The sequence below is a fragment of the Eutrigla gurnardus genome (assembly GCF_963514095.1).
Source record: "Eutrigla gurnardus genome assembly, chromosome: 15".
In the NCBI taxonomy this organism is placed as follows: domain Eukaryota; kingdom Metazoa; phylum Chordata; class Actinopteri; order Perciformes; family Triglidae; genus Eutrigla; species Eutrigla gurnardus.
In genome coordinates this window covers 8,982,529-9,001,953 of record NC_139938.1, presented here as the reverse complement: position 1 = coordinate 9,001,953, position 19,425 = coordinate 8,982,529, and the positions used below count along the sequence as shown (strand labels likewise).

The 19,425-nt window shown below is 43.3% G+C and overlaps 1 protein-coding gene across 4 annotated transcripts in view; it reads left to right on the top strand.

The window, feature by feature from the left end:
- The window catches only part of amot (angiomotin), a 28,090-nt gene extending 9,071 nt beyond the window's left edge, over window positions 1-19,019 (top strand). For all 4 annotated transcript variants that reach the window (XM_084029266.1, XM_084029264.1, XM_084029263.1 and 1 more), the window contains 11 exons: window positions 1,510-2,542; window positions 6,492-7,053; window positions 7,608-7,752; window positions 9,605-9,697; window positions 9,773-9,918; window positions 10,820-10,969; window positions 11,532-11,728; window positions 12,473-12,601; window positions 12,997-13,235; window positions 13,320-13,574; window positions 13,857-19,019. In XM_084029266.1, coding sequence (XP_083885392.1) covers window positions 1,572-2,542; window positions 6,492-7,053; window positions 7,608-7,752; window positions 9,605-9,697; window positions 9,773-9,918; window positions 10,820-10,969; window positions 11,532-11,728; window positions 12,473-12,601; window positions 12,997-13,235; window positions 13,320-13,574; window positions 13,857-13,990 — 3,021 coding nt within the window. In that variant the 5' untranslated portion in view covers window positions 1,510-1,571 and the 3' untranslated portion in view covers window positions 13,991-19,019. The remainder of the gene's footprint in view (window positions 1-1,509; window positions 2,543-6,491; window positions 7,054-7,607; window positions 7,753-9,604; window positions 9,698-9,772; window positions 9,919-10,819; window positions 10,970-11,531; window positions 11,729-12,472; window positions 12,602-12,996; window positions 13,236-13,319; window positions 13,575-13,856) is intronic.
- The last annotated feature ends 406 nt before the right edge of the window (window positions 19,020-19,425 follow it).

The window sequence follows — 19,425 nt, the reverse complement described above, 5'->3', positions numbered from 1 at the left end:
TTTAAAGCTAATTTCGATTAATTATTTGGTCCCACCCAGGCGGAAACGTCCGGTTCTGAAAAGTGAAGCAAAGGCTGATGTGCCTTAAATTTGCATTCTCTCTGCTGGCCATCAGGGGGCGACTCCTCTGATTATTATCTCAGTAAACATTCTAAACATAGTTAATGGTCTCAATCTCTAGTTTCAAGTCTTCTTAAATCCAGCATGATGTTCATTTAGTAAATTATGGTCCATTTAGATTCAAATAGACTAGAAAGCAGGGGATGCTTTAGGGCGGGGCTACCTTGTGATTGATAGGTCGCAACCACGCTACCAATGTAATTAGACACTTAGATGACTTCACACCTAGCTGTAAAATTGACCTTGAATTATGAAGCTAACTTTGTTAGCAGCTTCTCACCAGAATCCAGATGGATCCAGATTCAGTAAGGGTGCTGCTCGGTGTGTCGCTCTGGTGCTTGTGTTCATCAGATCCACAGATCCTTCACTGGTTGTAGAAATTCCAAGATGGTGACGGCCAAAATGCCAAAAGCTTCAAAACCGTAGTCCACAAACCAATGGGTGGGTCACCATGACTACATCCACTTCTTATATACATTCTTTGGTCCCAGCTTATCCAGTGTGGATTGTGGGTTCGACAAAACAAAAATTGATTTCACCTTGAGCCTTATGGATTTATGCTAGGCAATTTTCACTAGTTTTTGCTATTTTATTGATAAAATCATTAAAGCAACACTAAAAGGGTTTTTAGTGACTTAAAATAATGTTTCCAAAATAGTTTCAGTGCTTCATCACCTCAAAACCGGGTGAACGGCACTTCCGCATTATTTTCGACGGCAGTCGTAAATAATTTAGTAATGGACAATTCCGCTTCCAACCTGTAGGGGGACCGAAGAGAAAAACTTCTTAAGTGTTGCTTTAATGGGTCAATTTAAATAAATGTCAGTCAAATAATTTATAGGGAACATAAATAATAACATGGAGGCCTACTAGGATACTAGTGTAGTGCAGGTTTGCTGAGGTCACATTGTTGAGGAATTACATTTTTTATTCAGATAAAGTTTTTTAACATCATGTTATGTCCATCATTTTCTCCTACAATCAATAGGTGCTCATCAAAACACAGCAGTAATTATACAAATAAGACTAAAATGTGTTCTGCTACTCTGTGTGGCTGCACTGAGACCCTTTTATTATCGGTCTCATAATGGCCGATTTAACGAGTTCAAACTCTTAGTTGATCTCTTGAGAGTACATGTTTTACCATCACACTACTGTCACAATCTGCATTCTTTGGTTGAAAGCGTTATTTCCTTCATATTTGTGTTCTTTGTTGGGGATTTGTGTTTGATGCTTCAGGGTTTTGCTGATGGATTTGACCTTTTTGTCTTTTCTTGGATGGTGTCTTTCAATTCCTTCACATTCTTCAATCTTGTAAAACTCTAATTCCTATCCCTTTGTCACACTGCTTCCTTTTCCACTATCTCCTCCTCTTCCTCCTGCTCACAGGGAGTATTGACCGTGGGCGGAGCTTGTCCTTCCATGAGGTGCGTGGCCAGCGGGAGGCAGAGATGAGGGCCGCAGCTGAGGAGTCTTCCAACAGCAGCAACAGTGTAGGAGGTGGCAGTAACACCGTCCTACAGCGCCTCCTGCAGGAGCAGATGAACAGGAATTATGTGCTGCAACAGCATCAGCAACAACAACAACAACAACAACAACAACAACAACAGCAACAACAGCAACAACAAGGAGGTGGAGGTTACTCGGGACAGGGGCAGGGAGGTCCCTCTGATGATCACTCCATGACCCCCCACAATGCCCGTCAGGAGCCCCAGGGACAGGAGCTGCAGACAGACAGTGGCCTGGAGAAGCTCTCCACTAGAGTAGGAGGTGGTGGGAGCAGTGGAGGGGGAGGAGGTTTAGGGCCTGGAAGTGGAGGAGCAGGAGGAGGCAGCATTGGGGGTGGTAGTGGCCAAGGGCAGGGCCCGAACCCTGAGGACCTCCCTACGTACGAAGAAGCCAAAGTGCAGTCCCAATATTTCCGTGGGCATCCTCCTCCTCCTCAGCAGCAGAACAATCAGCCCCAGCAGCCTCCTCACCCCGCCTCGGTGGGCACGGCCTTCTACGTCACCGGGGTCACCAATGCCAAGGTACGCACTGAGGGTCGCCCCACGGTTCAGCGAGTGAGCGGGACAGGGAGGGTGCACCAGGATGATGGGCTGAAGGATCTGAAGCAAGGACACGTTCGGTCTCTCAGCGAACGACTTATGCAGCTCTCCCTGGCCACCAGCGGCGTGAAGGCCCATGCTCCAGTCACCAGCGCCCCGCTCTCCCCCCAGCTGCCTCCGCCAGGGCCGCCAGGTGACTACTACAAGCCACAGCACCGCGGCCCGCCTCCAGACTACCCCTTCAAAGGAATGGGCTCTCCTACCAAACAGCAGGAGCCTGGAGGCCATTTTTACCAGGAGCAAAGAGGGAGGGAGCACTCTAGGGAGATGCTCCACGTCCGATACCAACCTCCACCTGAATATGGCTCATTCAGGTAAAGAACACACACACAGCCTTCATCAACACACACATATACCTACTTTAATATGCTTGAGTAATGCATCTTTTTTAATGTACATTAACAGTGAATCCAACCTTTACATGTAATGTGAAAAGGGTCACACAGCTCTGCTTGGTGAATGTTTTTGTTCATATGCTCCTACTGCTAGGGCTGGGCGATATATTCCCACCAAATTGATCGATATCTATATTGATCAAGACATATAATTTGATAATGCGGCCAGTTTGATGAGGACTATAATGACTGAAACCTGAAGAAACCAGAGTTTTTTTTTATTTGAACTTGAATTCAATTCAATTTTATTTATAGTGTCATATCACAACAAAAGTTATCTCAGCTAACTTTCAACAAAGAGCACTATTTCCAACATTTGACCTCTATTTCCATAGAGCACACACAACTAGAACACACTCATGATTTTCAGTCAGTGAATTTCCCAAACATGAGTCCCAACATCACCAGCAGCAAACACTACAGCCGACAGTGGTGAGAAAGAACTGCCTTAAGAGACTTTTAGGCAGAAATCTGGAGCAGAGCAGGATATTGGGTGTATTTGTTGTTGTTGATAATATTAGTAGTGGTGGTAATATTAGCAGTAGTAGTAATAACAACAGTAATATTAATATTCACAGTAGTAGTAATATTAGTAGGATTATTATTATTATTATTATTATTATTATTATTAACAGAAGTAGTAATATTAGCAGTAGTCGTCCATGGTGGCAGGCACGGCCAAGTTTAGATGTTTCATAGTTTCACGACTAGTTTATTAACAAAAAATCTTAATGTAAATATTTTAAATGTGCAAAAAATATGTATCTGCCTTAACATAGCAACTCAAGTTAGCCTGCTTTGTAACGTTCAAATAATTAAATAAAAGCTGTGAGTAGAATCATTAATTATTTTCGTGGATTTTGAAGGACATGGCAAGTAGAACTGAGATCAAGTAAAGTTAAAAACATATTATATATATCAAGGCTGATACCAGTGTTACTACATGTCATTGTCCATCGACAACATCGGCCACCTACTTTACATTAACCTTTACCACGTTAACCAATATTGCTTAATTTTATTTTGTTTGTTTACATTTTGTCCAAATTCAATAAACGATTCAGAATGTAGCTGAAAATGTTTGTCAAGGTTAGTTAAAAGTCACCTCGTCGTTAAAACCCTCCTTGTAGCTCAAATTCCAATTAGAAATTCAGTTCTTGTAAGGAACTATGTTTCCAGGCGTAATAACATTCAGCTCAATGGCTCTCTTGGCACTGTTGTGATTGACAACTCAGAGGGCGGAACCAATTATAAAGGAGGTCAATGATTGGCTGGAAGTTACACCTCAGACTTTTGTGAATTTCAGGCTCGTACTGATACGACTCAACAGTCTCCCAGTACCTCTTCATCATATTCATTCTGGGACATTCTGGTTCTCTGACCAGTATCTTCTTCTCTACATTCAATTGCGGATTGTAAACCAAGGTTGAGCACATCTCATACAAGCTTGTTTATCTCACCACTTCCTGTTTACAAAGTCCAATCAGAGCCAGATAACTTTTGACCAAATAGATGCAGCAAAGGGAACACGTATTCCTTGTACCGCGAGAGTGTGCTTGTTATTGAGGTTGGCGTACACCAAAATGAGACTCTCTTGAACTTGATATTAACGACTAGCTCCACCCGGGCCACTTGCGTAAACTGGAAGCAGCCGGACATTAACAACAAGTGCACTCAGAACCTGCTTCTAGCTTCGGACGCAGATGGGATTTGATTGCAATGCACACATTTTAATAGCTTTTATTAGAGTAATACAGTCATTTTAGATAAAATGAACAACGCTGTGATTTTCACCCTAAACCCAGAGACCTATCAGACTTGTAGTGTTTTTACTGACCATTTCAACATGAATGGCAGTGAACGGAGGTTAAAACAGGGAGGCTGAGTTCTACTAAAGTAAACACTGATGCACACAAGATGTGTTGAAGACTTCTGTTTTTCGTTGATAGCGTTCCTGGCTGACGTTTGGTTAAAAGGTTTCAGAGATTTCTGCTATTTCCACAATATTTGACCTATAGTTCCACATCTGGCATAATGGCTTTGCTTTTGTCCAGCTCTCCTCTGTCCTCAGATGTTTTAAATCTAGCTACTGCCAGATGTCTACCTTCTGGCTTGATGATGCTTTTGATATCGGATCTTTCAAATGGAGAACAGATACAAATACAATAAATTGCCATTTAAAAACATTACAATGGTTTATGACTGAAAATATCTGTACATTTTCAGACATTTCAGTTTTATTGAATCATTGGTAAAAAAAAAAATAAGAAGATTTTTTTGTAAAATCTTTTTTTGTTGACACAGATTGAATTGGACACACATGTTCATGTGGAGTTTCATTATTCAATGAGATGTAAATCAGCCGAATGTTTAAGGTTAAAGGTCCCAGCAACTTCACCTGAGTCACATAGGCGAGCCATAACGATACATCCACGTAAACATTGGCGCATGCTGCTACGTAAGCGGCATCGTCTCCGTGGCTCTCCAAGTAGGTGATGACAGATGGAGCTCATTAGCATTTAAAGATGCAGGCACAGAAACGGACTGTTCTCAGGAGAGCTCATTTGAGAAACTTTTAGACAGCTGAAATTCAGGACCATGGATGGGTTTGGGGCAATGCATATCGAATACAGTGTTGTTGGACCTCTGACAGCTGTGTGAAATTGATGAAAAAATGTATAATATGGGATCTTTAATTTTAATTTTCTTGACAAGCAGGTAGAACATAGTAAGCAGAAACATTTAAAAAGATTAGATGTGAGAACCTTTCATGGTTTCCCCGATAGTGTTTTTCCAAAATGCGAGGGGGAATCCTGTCGGGCCTGTTTCACACCTCCAAGGCACCAGATTCAAACAGCCATGAATACAGCAGAACTTTAATAATCAGCCAGGGCGAGTCAGGACAGGATCCACTTGGCTTTGATTGTGTTCCCACGAGGACGAAGGGCAGGAATGTTTGACTGCTGGTGTTTTCCCACATTACTCAAAAACAGCAGGTGAATCAGACGGTCATGTTAAAAAGCACTCATTTTATCGTCTCTCACAAATCAAACACAGAAAAATTAAAAGTTTCCCATCACTGTTTTAAACGCTCACAATGTGACGGCCCCTCCTGAGAGACAGGAAACAATGAACTCATATTTTACATTGTAGGATCTGATCAACAATGCTGAATGTAATGTCTCGCCTGTCTATCCTGTTTCTCAGGGAAATACGTCACCGGCAGATAGATACTTGTTATTATGTTTCAGTTCAACTTTAAATGCGTGTTTGTAGGATTTGGCGGCATCTAGTGGTGAGATGGAGATTACAACCAACTGAAACTTCTCCTGTGTGCCAAGTGTAATAGACAACTTCTGTGGCCTAACAGAAAAACACCATGTAATCACATTCCACGTTGGCCAATAGCTCCCCCTAATTACTACACACATTCATTTTAACGTTTTACTGTGTTTGTCAGCTCTAAACTGACATGGATTCTTTTCTAGTGTTTAATTGTGGCGTTATTACCATGCCTGGGTTTTACTCTCAACAACAAAATGATCCATATCCATGGTTTTCTACAAAACCCTTTTCATGTTGGACAAAGTGGCACAAACGATCTACTACTACATAGGTACATTCTACTACATAGGTGCAATCTACTACTTCAACATTGGTACAATTTTTAGTACTACTACTTGGGTACAATCTTCTACTACGACTACTAAGGTACAATCTTAATATGGAGCAGCCTATTGTCTCCATCAGTAAACAAAGAAAATCAGCGAGCTGTTCTCTCTGACAGAATAAATAAAAACAATCATTAGTGATTTGTTTTGGTTCTGTATATCAACACCATGTGACCACTCAGCTGATGTCCCCTCAGGTCCAGTAAGGAGGGTTCAGGTCACTTCCAGAGGTCCCTTCATCAGCACAGTCCCACCTCCTCCGTCACCTCTGTGGGCTCCTTGTCCCGTACCCAGTCCTCCACCCTCAGTAGCATGCTCAGCGCCTCCCACTCCTCCCATCCCTCCTTCCCTCACCAGCACCCCCAGAGCCATGGAGAGCCCCACCCTATGATGGGCCTCCGCGGTCCACAGAGTCCCGGCTCCCACCAAGCAGGCGAGGCCTTCATTCACCCGATGCAACCAAGAAGTCACGGCTTCCCTAACGACCATTATGGCTCCACGCCGAGGATGCACCATCAACAGCACCATCACTACCAACAACAGCAACCGCCGCCGCCGCAGTTCCAAGGACCGCCACCTCCACAGCCACCAGTCCAGGCCGGACATGTCCCCCACCCCCACTCCTACTCCCAACTGCAGGGGGAGCCGTTTGCTATGATGGTACGCGCCCACCAGATGGTGGACGTGCTAACGGAGGAGAACAGGATGATGAGGCAGGAGATGGAGGTCTGCCGCGAGAAAGTCACCAAGTTGCACAAGGTAACGTCTCTGCCACCTGTAAACCTTTAAAGCTGTTCTGCAGTGTGTTAATGTCAAATGTTCAGTGTTTTAAATCCTGCCTATAGCGTAAGCGGCATCGTCTCCGTGGCTCTCCAAGTAGGCGTTGACAGATGGAGCTCATTAGCATTTAAAGGTGCAGGCACAGAAACAGCCTGTTCTCAGCAGAGCTCATTTGAGCAACTTTTAGACAGCTGAAATTCAGGACCACGGATGGGTTTGGGGCAATGCATATCGAATACAGTGTTGTTGGACCTCTGACAGCGGTGTGGAATTGATGAAAAACAGTATAATATGGGACCTTTAAATAATTTAAATAATTCACTCAACCATTTTGTTCAGACAAATAAGATTTAATTTCTTATCATCAAGATAATCTATCTCAGCTATAATTCTGTATGACTTTGAATTCTTCACTTGTTAGCCCAACGCACACCAGCAGCGTGAATATTAAAGATCAGGTTGAATATAATGACACAAGAGAAGGTTTGATGCATTTCCTTCACCTGGTTTCCCTTCATTCCTCCTGTGTCCAGTTGGAAACGGAGATCCAGCTGGTGTCAGAGGCATATGAAAACCTGGCCAAGTCCTCCTCCAAGAGGGAGGCCCTGGAGAAAACCATGAGGAACAAGCTGGAGCTGGAGGTTCGCCGGCTGCACGACTTCAACAGGGACCTCCGAGGTAAGAGAGCGAGAGACCGTTAACCGTTGTAATTACAGTCCTTTTGAAAAGTCCAGCATGTTACCGGTGGAAACAGCTTCTAGAATCATTCATTCTTAGATTGAATTGGGAAAAAAAAGCAGGCTGACGGGTTCAATGTGTCCATACATGACAAACATTCCCACTGTTGTTACCTTGACGGAGCTGCTTGGAAGGTTTGTTGGAAAATATGTGATGAAAAATAATGATCTAATGTTCACAATCTCCTGTTCTTACAAGATGCATTTATTTTAGCCTAAACTAAATGAATGAAAGTCTTGCCTTTTGTTTAAAAACGCCAAACGTTCTCCAAAATAACACACTCCCTGCAATTAGATTTATCACCTGCAATCTGTCGACCCGACCTCCTAACCTTCACATTAGGCTCGTTCGGGATGGTCTTGGCTTGGCTTGACTTGACTTACCACGCCGACGAGAGCTGCAGGTGTCTGAGGGGGCGGGCTATAAAAGAGACCGTAGCCAAACGCCGTCAAGTCGGACAACAAAGTCAACGTGACTATGGTGCTCAAGCGATAGAACACAGCAGCAAACCAAAGAGGATATGTTTTATATATATATATATATATATATATATATATATATATATATATATTACACACACACACATATATACATAAATACATACATACACACACACACACACACACACGCAAGGCAACATGTGGAAGGCATTATTTTTTCCCAGTATATTTGTACTATCAGTCTATGTTTGTATTAACCAGACCTCACATATAATAGGCCTACTCACAGCACAATGCACGGAACTTAAGATCAAGCCATGAGATCAATGCGACCAAAATAAAAAGTATCATTTCACCACAAGGTGGCCCCCGAGTGCGGACCTGAACACACGTCATTGAACTTTCAACCAATGAGAACCATTCCGCTGTAGCGGAGGTGTGGACAAGCCAGTTGCAGCAACCGTGGACCGCGCTGCCAAGCGCCGCAAGAAGCGCCTCTTAAAAACTTGTTCCCGCGATGTTTTGGGTCACGTGATATGGTCGCGACCCTGTGACGTCTTTGCAGTCGGCTGCTAAGTCGGACACAATTCTAGCCATCATGCATCGCTTTCAACCCACAATACATCACGTTAGGTAGCGCGCTGCAGGCGGCTACATCAAGTCGAATTCGCCTATTGATTCAGAATATAGCCAGAGAAGGATGACTTTTACATTAAATATCAGCAATTATGCATAATAATCCGTCATGTGCTTCAATTTGTCCGAGAAACATTGTAAATTTGTATGCGGCAGTAAAATCGCCTGAAATGGTTCTTTGCGAGAAAGCCAGAAAAATATAGTATAGGCCCAACAGTGTCCCCCGAAGGCCTTAAACCCTGAACCCTCAGGTTGAGAGGCTGCGAAGGCTGAAATCATTTAAATATGAATGGACGTCTCTTCACATGTTACTTTATTTCGATGACACAGAATCATGTGGGGTTTTATTTTTGTTTTTTCTGCCAGATTTGAACGTCTTCCAGGCTCATGAGGCGTTTCTGTCAAATCATTTATTTACTTGTTTTAGTTAAAACCGCTTTGATAAGCAAAATGAAAAGAAATGGTTGATGAATAGTAACACAGCCCAAGTGTTTAATGTTCCAGATTAAAAATCTGTAACATTAGTGGTTCTGTGTAAATGTAATAAGACTTTTTATTTTCTTTATTTAAAGTAAAATTATTCCTCCAGGCTTCCCATGTTTAACGTCAAAACGGTATGATTTATGGGTAATTCCCTCATGCAAAATCTGCAAAGCCCCGATTCTTGAGAAGCTAAAGGACCAAGAAGACCAACAGTGTGTCTTGTTGTTTTAAAGAGCGCATGGAGACGGCCAATAAGCAGCTCGCTGCTAAAGAGTGCGAAGGCTCTGAGGACAACCGCAAAACCATCTCCCAGCTGCATACCCAGAGTGAGTACCACACACACATCACATGTGAAATGTGATGGATTATGTGCCTAACAGTAACCTTACGTTGTGTTCAAGACAAAGAGACTCAGCGTGAGAAGGAGAAGCTGGAGATGGAGTTGAACGCGATGCGCTCCACCACGGAGGACCAAAGGAGACACATCGAGATCAGAGACCAGGCGCTCAACAACGCCCAGGCCAAAGTGGTCAAGCTTGAGGAGGAGGTAAGACCGTCGCTCTCACTGGATAGAAACCTGGTCCTGGACTACGGTTAGCTCAGAACTCCGGTTCTGAAACGTGAAGCCAAAGCTGAAGTGCCTTAAACTTGCATTCTCTCTGCTGGCCAGAGGCGTTCATAAGCATCGTTTGTGGCTAAGGCCTCGGCTGTTTTGTGCAGCTCACGCACACAGAGGCTAGATCCCAGTGTCTCCCCCTTAAGCCTGAAACCCTGAACCCTCAGGGACTTAACTGACGTCACGTGGTAAATGGTTGAGTGTGAGAGCTGTGAGGGCTTGAAATGGTAAATACAAATGGAACAGCACTCAGCTTTCTGACACTTCTTTTGATATTTGATGAATTGCCATCAGGGGGCAGAAAGAAGTCTGATTGCATGGAAGTCTATGAGAAAATGGAAGTACATGTGGTCACACAGCTGCCATAGTAACACTATGGGTTCTACGTAGTTGACATGGGCTTCCTCAAAACCAGAACTAAATGGCAGCGCTACAGATTTTCTATCCAGTGTGTTACTAAAAACACTCGATGTGTTATTAGTGTGTGGCTGAGGTTTGTCACCGAGAACAATGATGTGGGAGTCTTGAAGATTTTAATAATCTGCTGTCACAAAACACCTGGCTGCTAACATCTGGCTTTTGTCTTGAGTTGCTATGGCTACAATGACTGATACAGTGACTAGTCCTGTTTTTATTGGCTCCATATAAATTGATGGAAACATGAGACCTGGCTGGAGATGCGGATGTTCTGCCCTTTTTTGGTGCAACGAGTTGGCGTAAATGTATCATAAATAAAAGCAACAGAGATTTTGACAATTATCAAAATTAATGATTGTTTTATGATCATTGTGTGTGTGGTGTGTGTGTGTGTGTGTGTGGGGGTTGTGTGCAGCTGAAGAAGAAGCAGGTTTACGTGGAGAAGGTGGAGAGGATGCAGCAGGCTCTGGCTCAGCTGCAGGCAGCCTGTGAGAAGAGAGAACAGCTGGAGCATCGCCTCCGGACCAGACTGGAGAGAGAGCTGGAGTCCCTACGCATGCAGCAGGTAACATGACCATCACATGGATGAATCATCAATCATTCATTTATTTTGGCTGACTAAGTTAAATCCTCATTAGCCTTCTCTGGTAATCCACTAGTAACTTCCTAAATCTGTTTTATGTTTGAAAGGAACCTCTTTTACAATAGCTGATAATATTTTGTACCATAAGTAATTAAACTGTATGCAAACATTCAAGGCTCCTCTAGCTGTCACTCAGCTCAGATGGTGAACATAGAGCAGCATTTGGTGGAGAAGCTAAAATATTGGAAATGCATGCATACGATGTTCAAACATACACATCCTGAGGTCCACCCATCAAAGTCAGCTCGATTAGGGATGAATTCATGATGGAGCTAGTTTTCTGTAAAGACGTGGGACCATCAGTCAGTGACCAAAGCCTTATTTCATCCAGACATCAGTCAATGTCTGGTTTTTAAAATAGGTGCTTGAGCTGTTACACTGATATGCCATAGCAGACGATTACTACATTTGGAAGGTAACATAGCTGGCAACGTGTTTCATTTCACTCCTTACCGTCTCTTCCTGTCTCCTTCATCCCTCCCAGCGTCAGGGAGGCGCTCACAGCAGCGGTGCGGCCCCATCGGAGTACAACGCCACAGCGCTGATGGAGCACCTGAGGGAGAAGGAGGAGCGGATCCTGGCTCTGGAGGCTGACATGACCAAATGGGAGCAGAAGTACTTGGAAGAGAGCGTGATGCGGCAATTTGCCCTGGACGCCGCTGCTTCTGTCGCCACTCAGAGGTACGTTTTCAAGACGCTTATTGACATTTTATTCTCTGGATCATAGTTTTAGATACTGATGTGTCTCCTGTGTTCACGGCCCATTGATCATTCATTTACAACACCCTTTATGCTACGTGAGGAAGAACAAAACTTAAGTGTTATGAGTACGGAGGTTGAATTGAGGAGTCTCTCAGCTGCTCTGAAGTCTTGTGGCTCATCAGCTGATGAAAAGTGTCGCAGGGTGAACAGGCTGTCTGGGTGGGTTTTGTCTTTTAATATCCTTCGGGCTCTGGGCAGGCTCCTCTGAACACTATCCCTTTTTACACTGCCTTTTTGTTGCAGGATTATCACTTCTTTTTTCCACAGCATTGTTAGTGAAAAAGGTACAGAAATGTAATGGGGTGTCGGAATCGTTCCTCCTCTGAGCAGCAATGAAGGTCTCAGAGCCGTAAAAGAGGAGAAACGAGGCGAGACGACTTTAGTGTGAATGGAGACGTTTTTAAAGACGTGTAGCATACGCAACCCGCCACCAGGGGGATTTAACAAGCTCAGAACGTTGATCCGAAGAAGATGGAAAGCCGGTAGTTGCTCGTGCAAGGCCGTTGGGTATCATCAACACGTTGTATATGATGCACAGCAACTTCCCTTGTGCTTGGAAAAGTTGCGTAAATGTGCACGATGAGCATATTTTGCATGCACTATAAGAGGCAACAGAGCTGGTGCCATAGCTCAGTGAGTTTTGAACGTTGTCCTGTTCTGCAGGGACACGTCTGCAGCCATGATATGCCATTCTCCCAGCAGCAGCTACGACACGTCTGTGGAGGCTCGGATCCAGAAGGAGGAGGAGGAGATCCTCATGGCCAACCGGCGGTGTCTGGATATGGAGAGCAGGTAAATGGACGATACACCCACTGAGCTTTTAGAAAGGTGCGGGATGAAAGTCTCTCTTTTCAGGATTGGGGATGTTTCTTTCAACCAATCACAATGGTCTTGGGCGGTGCTAAGCTTCGGAAGCCGCTGTGACGCGGTAATGGTGAAATCCATTGACCATCGGTGGCTAATTAGGCGTGGTCACTCAGACCCAGAGTCCTGTCACTTAAGAGTGTCCGACATCTTTTGGAGTGTTCACGTATTCATAAATAATGCTGACTAATCATTTTGCATTTGTTTTGAGGGTCCGTAGTCTGAATATGAACTGAACTAGTGGTATAAAAGCTCTCGGGTGTCCTGGTCCTGCTGTAACTCTGGCTCCATGATGGTCCTCCCTCTTGTTCTTCCTGATCCAGAATCAAGAACCTCCATGCCCAGATCATAGAGAAGGACGCCATGATCAAGGTGCTTCACCAGCGCTCCAGGAAGGAGCCCATCAAAGCTGATGCACAGTCTGCTATGAGGCCCTCCAAGTCCCTGATGTCCATTTCCAACACTGGCTCTGGTGGTTCTGGACTGCTATCTCACAGCCTGGGCCTCAGTAGCTCGCCCATCACCGAGGAACGCAAGGACAGCAGCTGGAAAGGCAGTCTGGGTAAGAACCAGAGTATTTACCAGCTGAATGGTATGGTGGCTGACAACTGTGGGTAACGGTTGACCTCTTATGTGGTCCTCCCAGGGGTTCTGCTGGGTTCAGAGTTTCGTACAGAGTCTCTCAGGACTGAGTCAATCTCGTCATCCCCCTCCCCGGTGTTTCCTTCCACCCCGATGACCACGGGCCACTCGAAGACCGGCAGCAGGGACAGCTGCACGCAGACCGAGAAAGGACAGAGTCAGGACACCAGCAAGCCCAGCACTCCGGCCCTACAGAGCATGACGCTGCCCGCCCGCCTCTCCAACCCCAGCCCAGTCTACATCCCGGACCGCATAGCAGGTCGGTCAGAATGAGGATAAAAGACAAAAATGTCACGCATCATGAGAAAGTCTCGGCTTCAAATGTGCTTCAGTCTGTGAAACTGCTTATAGTTTCACTGTTACTGTGATTGTGTCCTTTACCTTATATGCTTATAGCTAATGCTATTTGTGAATGCTAATCGCTAACATGCTACCCGTTGTTTGAGTATATTCAGCTTAGTACTGTTAAGGTCTGTTGTCGTGACAGAATCCAGTGTAAACTCCTAAAGGTGAGGTTAACCTGTTTCTCGTCTCTGTCCAGATGTGCCAGGGTTTCACAGCAGCACTCTGGAGCGGAGGCTCCCCCTGCAGGCCTACCCACAGCAACAGCCCCCCCACCCTGCCCCGTCCACCCAACAGGAAGTAGACAACGACATGGTGGAGATCCTCATCTGACCCCATGACCTCCAGAGAGACGAGTGACGGGTGGGCAGCTCTGTCAGACAAGCACATGATCCCAGTTCATCATGGATGTTTGACTGAGCGTCACCAAGAGACACTTTGAGACTCTAGTGTTTACATTCATTCAAAGACTTCCAGCCTGACTGGAGTCTCCACACATCTCCTTCACTGTCCATCATCATTGTCATCATCATCATCATCATCGTAGGAAGAGCCCCAGTCTCATCTCAGCTTCTGCACTTTTCCTAAACATGTTAATATGAAGTAGTGACTGGAAGCTCATTGCCTCATATTTATTTTTCTGATGCTTTGGAGCGGCCTTTGGCACTTTTGTTCACAGTGATGGATTCAACTGTTTGAGGTTGAACGGACGATTTTTTTTTTTTTTTTTCCACTTCAGTCTCTGGTGTATGTACATCAGAGTTGATCTAGCATTTAATGAGATGGAGAGAGTATAAACAGGAGTTTTTCAAACCTGGAAGCCCAAATCTTCAAACAGATCCACACATACTCTAAGGTGAAGGATTTCTCTGCTTCGTTCAGGGACTAAGGCTTTGATTAAATGCACTACTTGTTGTCCTGTGGGGTTGGGAGGGGGATTTCAGCACATCTGTAAATGTTTATGAAGCAAGCAAATGGTGAAATGTGGCCTTGAGGGAGCAGCATGTTCCGTGGACCCGTGATAGAGATGTGTAAACTGTCCCAGTGTTGGTGGAGGCTGGTTGGACCAAATGTATCGACTACCTTTTTGTTGCATTTATTGCACTACTTATTTTTTAAGAGTGTTTCCTTACTGCTACAGTAGCTACAGTAGGTGTTGTATTTATGTTTGTAGTTGGACATGGCACTTGGGTAATCAATTAACTTTGTACATTGCTCTGTAAAGGCCTGATTAACTGTGATGAGGAATCTGAGAGCCTTTCCTTCCGTTTCATTAGTGAGTCGCCTTTCTGATTGCAGGCTCGTTCTGCCTCTTACTAAAAACCTGTTAAGTTCTGACACAACCATCACATGGCTACTAGTACCAGGATGTTGGACATGTGGTGTTTGGGACCTTTTGTGGCATGTTGACTTGAGGAAAAGCTTCCTGCATAAAACTGCAAAATCTGCTCTCCCTTTTTTTGTTATGCAACTGACTGAACCAAAACTGAACAGTCCAGAGGTCTCACTTATAAAACACTAAATGTTTGTGTACGTAGAAATGAAGAAATGCAACATAATCTGTTTTCTAAAACCTCAAGTTCGCCCGCCGACTTCCACGCCCACATTCAACCATCAACCGTAAATGCAAAGCACCTCATGAATGTGAATGCGTAGAAATTAGTCAATGGTTCTTGATAAGAGGAAGGCCAAGAACAGGATGTTTGTGTCAGGTCCCTAAACCTGGTTCCCTCTATTCGCCGACTCCATCAGGCAGCATTCTGTTTACATCCGTCACACTGATGGAGGCCAGCCTGGATCAGTTTTTGTCATGGTGACATCACATGACCACCCCATTATGATTAGGACTCATGAGGATATAGCTGTCACTAGGGATGGGATGATATGAATTTCATCTCATGATCATCCTGGCTAAAACGATTCACAATATCCTGATAATCATTAAAGTATGATTTAAAACTCATATAATGGAGCTAAAACATACTGGCATCAATGTACTTTTTGTTAAGAAGTACATATTTTTATTATGTCACAGAGAAGACACATTAACATCCTTTTTGGTAATAATTATCTTAAACAAGATGGTCATAAATCGTCATAAAGGTCTCCCTGCATAAATAAAGAATAATCCTTTTTATTTAAATCGGGCTATATTAAGCCCTTTTTAAAAAAAAAAGAAAAATGTTCGTGACAGCAAGCTAAATGGATGCCTCTCCGGCCAGGTTTTCTGCGTACACATAAACCAGCCAACGTTTACAAATGAGATCTCTGGATTAGCAACGAATCTGCTCATGTGACTGGCAGGAAATGTCACAGTCACACCTGCACTCAGTGTCAAGAAATGTACCTTTCCTTGACGGAGATGCATTTGAAAATACTAACGAATGAAAACACTTTCAGAAAAAGATCTTCTATTCGAGTCATTTCAAAAAAAGGTGATCAGACAGAAACTTTCCACGTGAAGTGATGCAGTTCAGGTTGACTGTGTCATGAAGGGCTTTCTCACCGTAAAACTGTTTGCTCTCAGTCTGGACATGTTTGACTGATAACAATCTAGTACAGTCACTCATTCACCATTTCACCTCCCATGTTTGAATAACGGGGGGGGACTAATCTGTACGAATGATGCACATCATGTCATAAACTGTATTATGAATATTTAAAATTGCATATTAGCCAACCTGCCATCTGAGTCGCGAGATCAAAACAAACCGGGACAAGTACTAACATTACGCTATGCATAGTAAATGACTGTGAATGTCGTCCATTAGATTAAATCGCTTGCTTTGGACCAAAGGTGATAGAATAGATAGGTACTCGTCCCTGTAAACCAGATCCTTCTGTGAACTCCTGAAAAGCATCCATCAACATGGTCAGGCTTAAAACCAGCTGAGATCATTAACTGCGTTAATGGAATGGAACCAGGAAGCAACCTCAGGTTCTGAAAAGTGATGCTAAAGCTTAAGTGCCTTAAAACTGCATTCTCTCTAGTGGCCATCAGGGGGTGACTCCTCTGGTTGTAAAAAGAAGTCTGATTACTGAAAATGTCCCTACTTCTCTCTTGATTTATTATCAGTAAACATGAGTTTATGGTCTCAATATCTAGTTTCAAGTCTTCATCAATACAGCATGATGTTCATTTCAGAAGTTATGGTCCATTTAGAGTCAAAAAGACAATGCAGTGGATGCTTTAGGGCGGGACTACCTTGTGATTGACAGGTCGCTACCAATGTAATTAGCAACTAAGATGACTTAAACACTTAGCTGTAAAGTTGACCTTGAATTATGAAGCTAACTTTGTAAGCAGCTTCACAACAGAATCCAGATGGATCCAGATCCAGTAAGGTTGCTGCTCGGGGTGCCCCTCTGCTGCTTGTGTCCATCAGATCCACCTGTTGCTCCGTCACAGTCCAAATATGGTCACATCCTTCATTGGTCGAAAAAATTTCAAGATGGCAACGGCAAAAATGCCATTATTCGAGGCTTCAAAACCGTAGTCCACAAACCAATGGGTGACCATGATTACGTCCACTTCTTCTATCCAGTCTACAGGGGACAGACTAGAGTAGACATACAACATAACTCTGCTTTTAAATCATGAATATCTGAGTCAAGAGTCCAGAATATCTGAACCTTTAATCTTATATTAATGTGGATTAATATAGTTGGATTGAAAACCAAAAATATTGGACCAAAGAAGCTAAGACTGGTCAGCTGGCAGATGTCACTACTCAACCACATTAGCCAAAATGAATGGTGTGATAGAAATCTACAAGCATGATAATCAAGTTGCTTTGCTTTGCTTCCTGCCACACAACATGAAGCACTCTGTATTTTGACTGAAACATATTGTTTAATCCACTGTTGTGATCGTGTCCAGACCCATGTTAGTGTTGGTGGATCCCATAAAAGACACTTCCTGGTAACGATCTGTAACATGAGTAAGTGAAAGTCTTGTAGAACTGAATGCTAAAAGCACAATGCCAGTGTTAATAAATATATTCACCAGCACACATAACATTAAGTGTCCTTTATGCTGGTACTGTAGTTTACATGTGTATGAAATCGTAAAGACTGTGGACCCTGTGGGACCTGTAAAGCCTCAGGTGGTCTCTCCACTCCGTCTCCTACAAAACTGCGTCCTCATACAACTGGGCGGCACTCTCGAACCGAACGGTCACAGATTTAGGCAGTTTGAAAAAAAAGGCTCTTAACGAACAAAACGCTATACAACTACATAGTTAGGTTGAGACAACAATACTACTTGATTAAGTAAAAAAACATCATGGTTTGGATTAAAATGACTGAAATTGAAACAAAAGAAAAACACCCAAAGCTACGTAGTTCTAACAGGACACTAACAGGAGGCCCATCCAGACTTCTAGGTCTTGTTTGACACTCATTTGTGATTTGTCAAGAACAGATGTAATCCATGACAAAATATGTTTCACTTGAAACGTAATTCACAGTGCAGTTTAGTTGTGTGTCCTGCAGGTTTCTGATGGAACACGAGACCTCCACAAGTCATTGTTTTTAGTTTTATGAGCCCACTACCACGTGAAACGTTCCCCTTCAAATAGAAACTAAAATCTCAATGTATATTTCTGTGGCTGGCATTCCCAGCCTTGAAACACTCGTCACAGAATATTCTCTGTATTAGTCAGACCAGAATATTTCAAGATACAGATCTAACCTGATGTGACCTTCACCAAAGAGTGCCACAGCTCCCAGTCCAACTACACACTCTGGAGGAGGACCATTTCTCCATGCCATAACAACATACTGCTTCAGAAAAGACAAACCATGTCACAAGTGCCTCTAAACCATCCACAAAATTAGACAATGAGTGTGTTATTATGGATTTGTAGTTGAAGTTGAGCCTTATTTGTCTCATCATCACTCGTCATCAAATGTTTCTGTACTGACAACAAAGTGTGCCTCTGCTGTCATTCACTGAACCTCCTGGCTTTCCAAACAGTTTTCCCATAATGTGACGCCTGGCAAAGAAAAGCTCAATACAAACTGCTATAAAGTTTCTTCGACAGGACTGATGACTCCAACTTGAAGCAGTTTGTAATGTTTACCAGCCGTAAACATGTCAATGTCTATAGTAGTGAATCTTGTTTCGGTCTGTTCACACATGCTGCTTAACTTTGTCATTGCTGTACAATCACAATTGTATGATTAATCATCTAATATTCCCTGTATTATGGTATGGAGACATTTAGTTTTCTTTCTCTATATCTTTTCTTACAAACTCCCAAATAACCAGTCTCCAAATGTTTGTTTCACAAATGAGTTGATTTGATTGATGAGTATAAATTTAATTATTTTGTTAAATAAAAGAATGCTGAGACTTTAAGGTTCTTGTTGTTCAGTTACAACGTCTAAAGGAAGTCACTGAGTGCAGTCCACATGAGTCATCATCACGTTCCGAAAACTGGAGGCAGGAAATATTTGGAAAAAATTAATTGATTACACAAAAATACAAAAACATTAAATGTGACATTGCCTTTTCTCTCCTTTTTTTAATTATTTGTTAATGAATCAATACACATATACGCATGTTACCATCCCAGTTCACACAGCCAATGTTCTACATTGAACCCACATTGTTAGATATTCAGTTGGTTTTGTCCATGATGTGAATTCTATAACCAATGGAAAACTGCAGCCGACCAATGGTTTAACTTCATCAGTCACTCACTCAGTGACGGACCTTTGCATGTATAGGGCTGGCCACCACCTCCTTGAACTCCAGCCAAAAA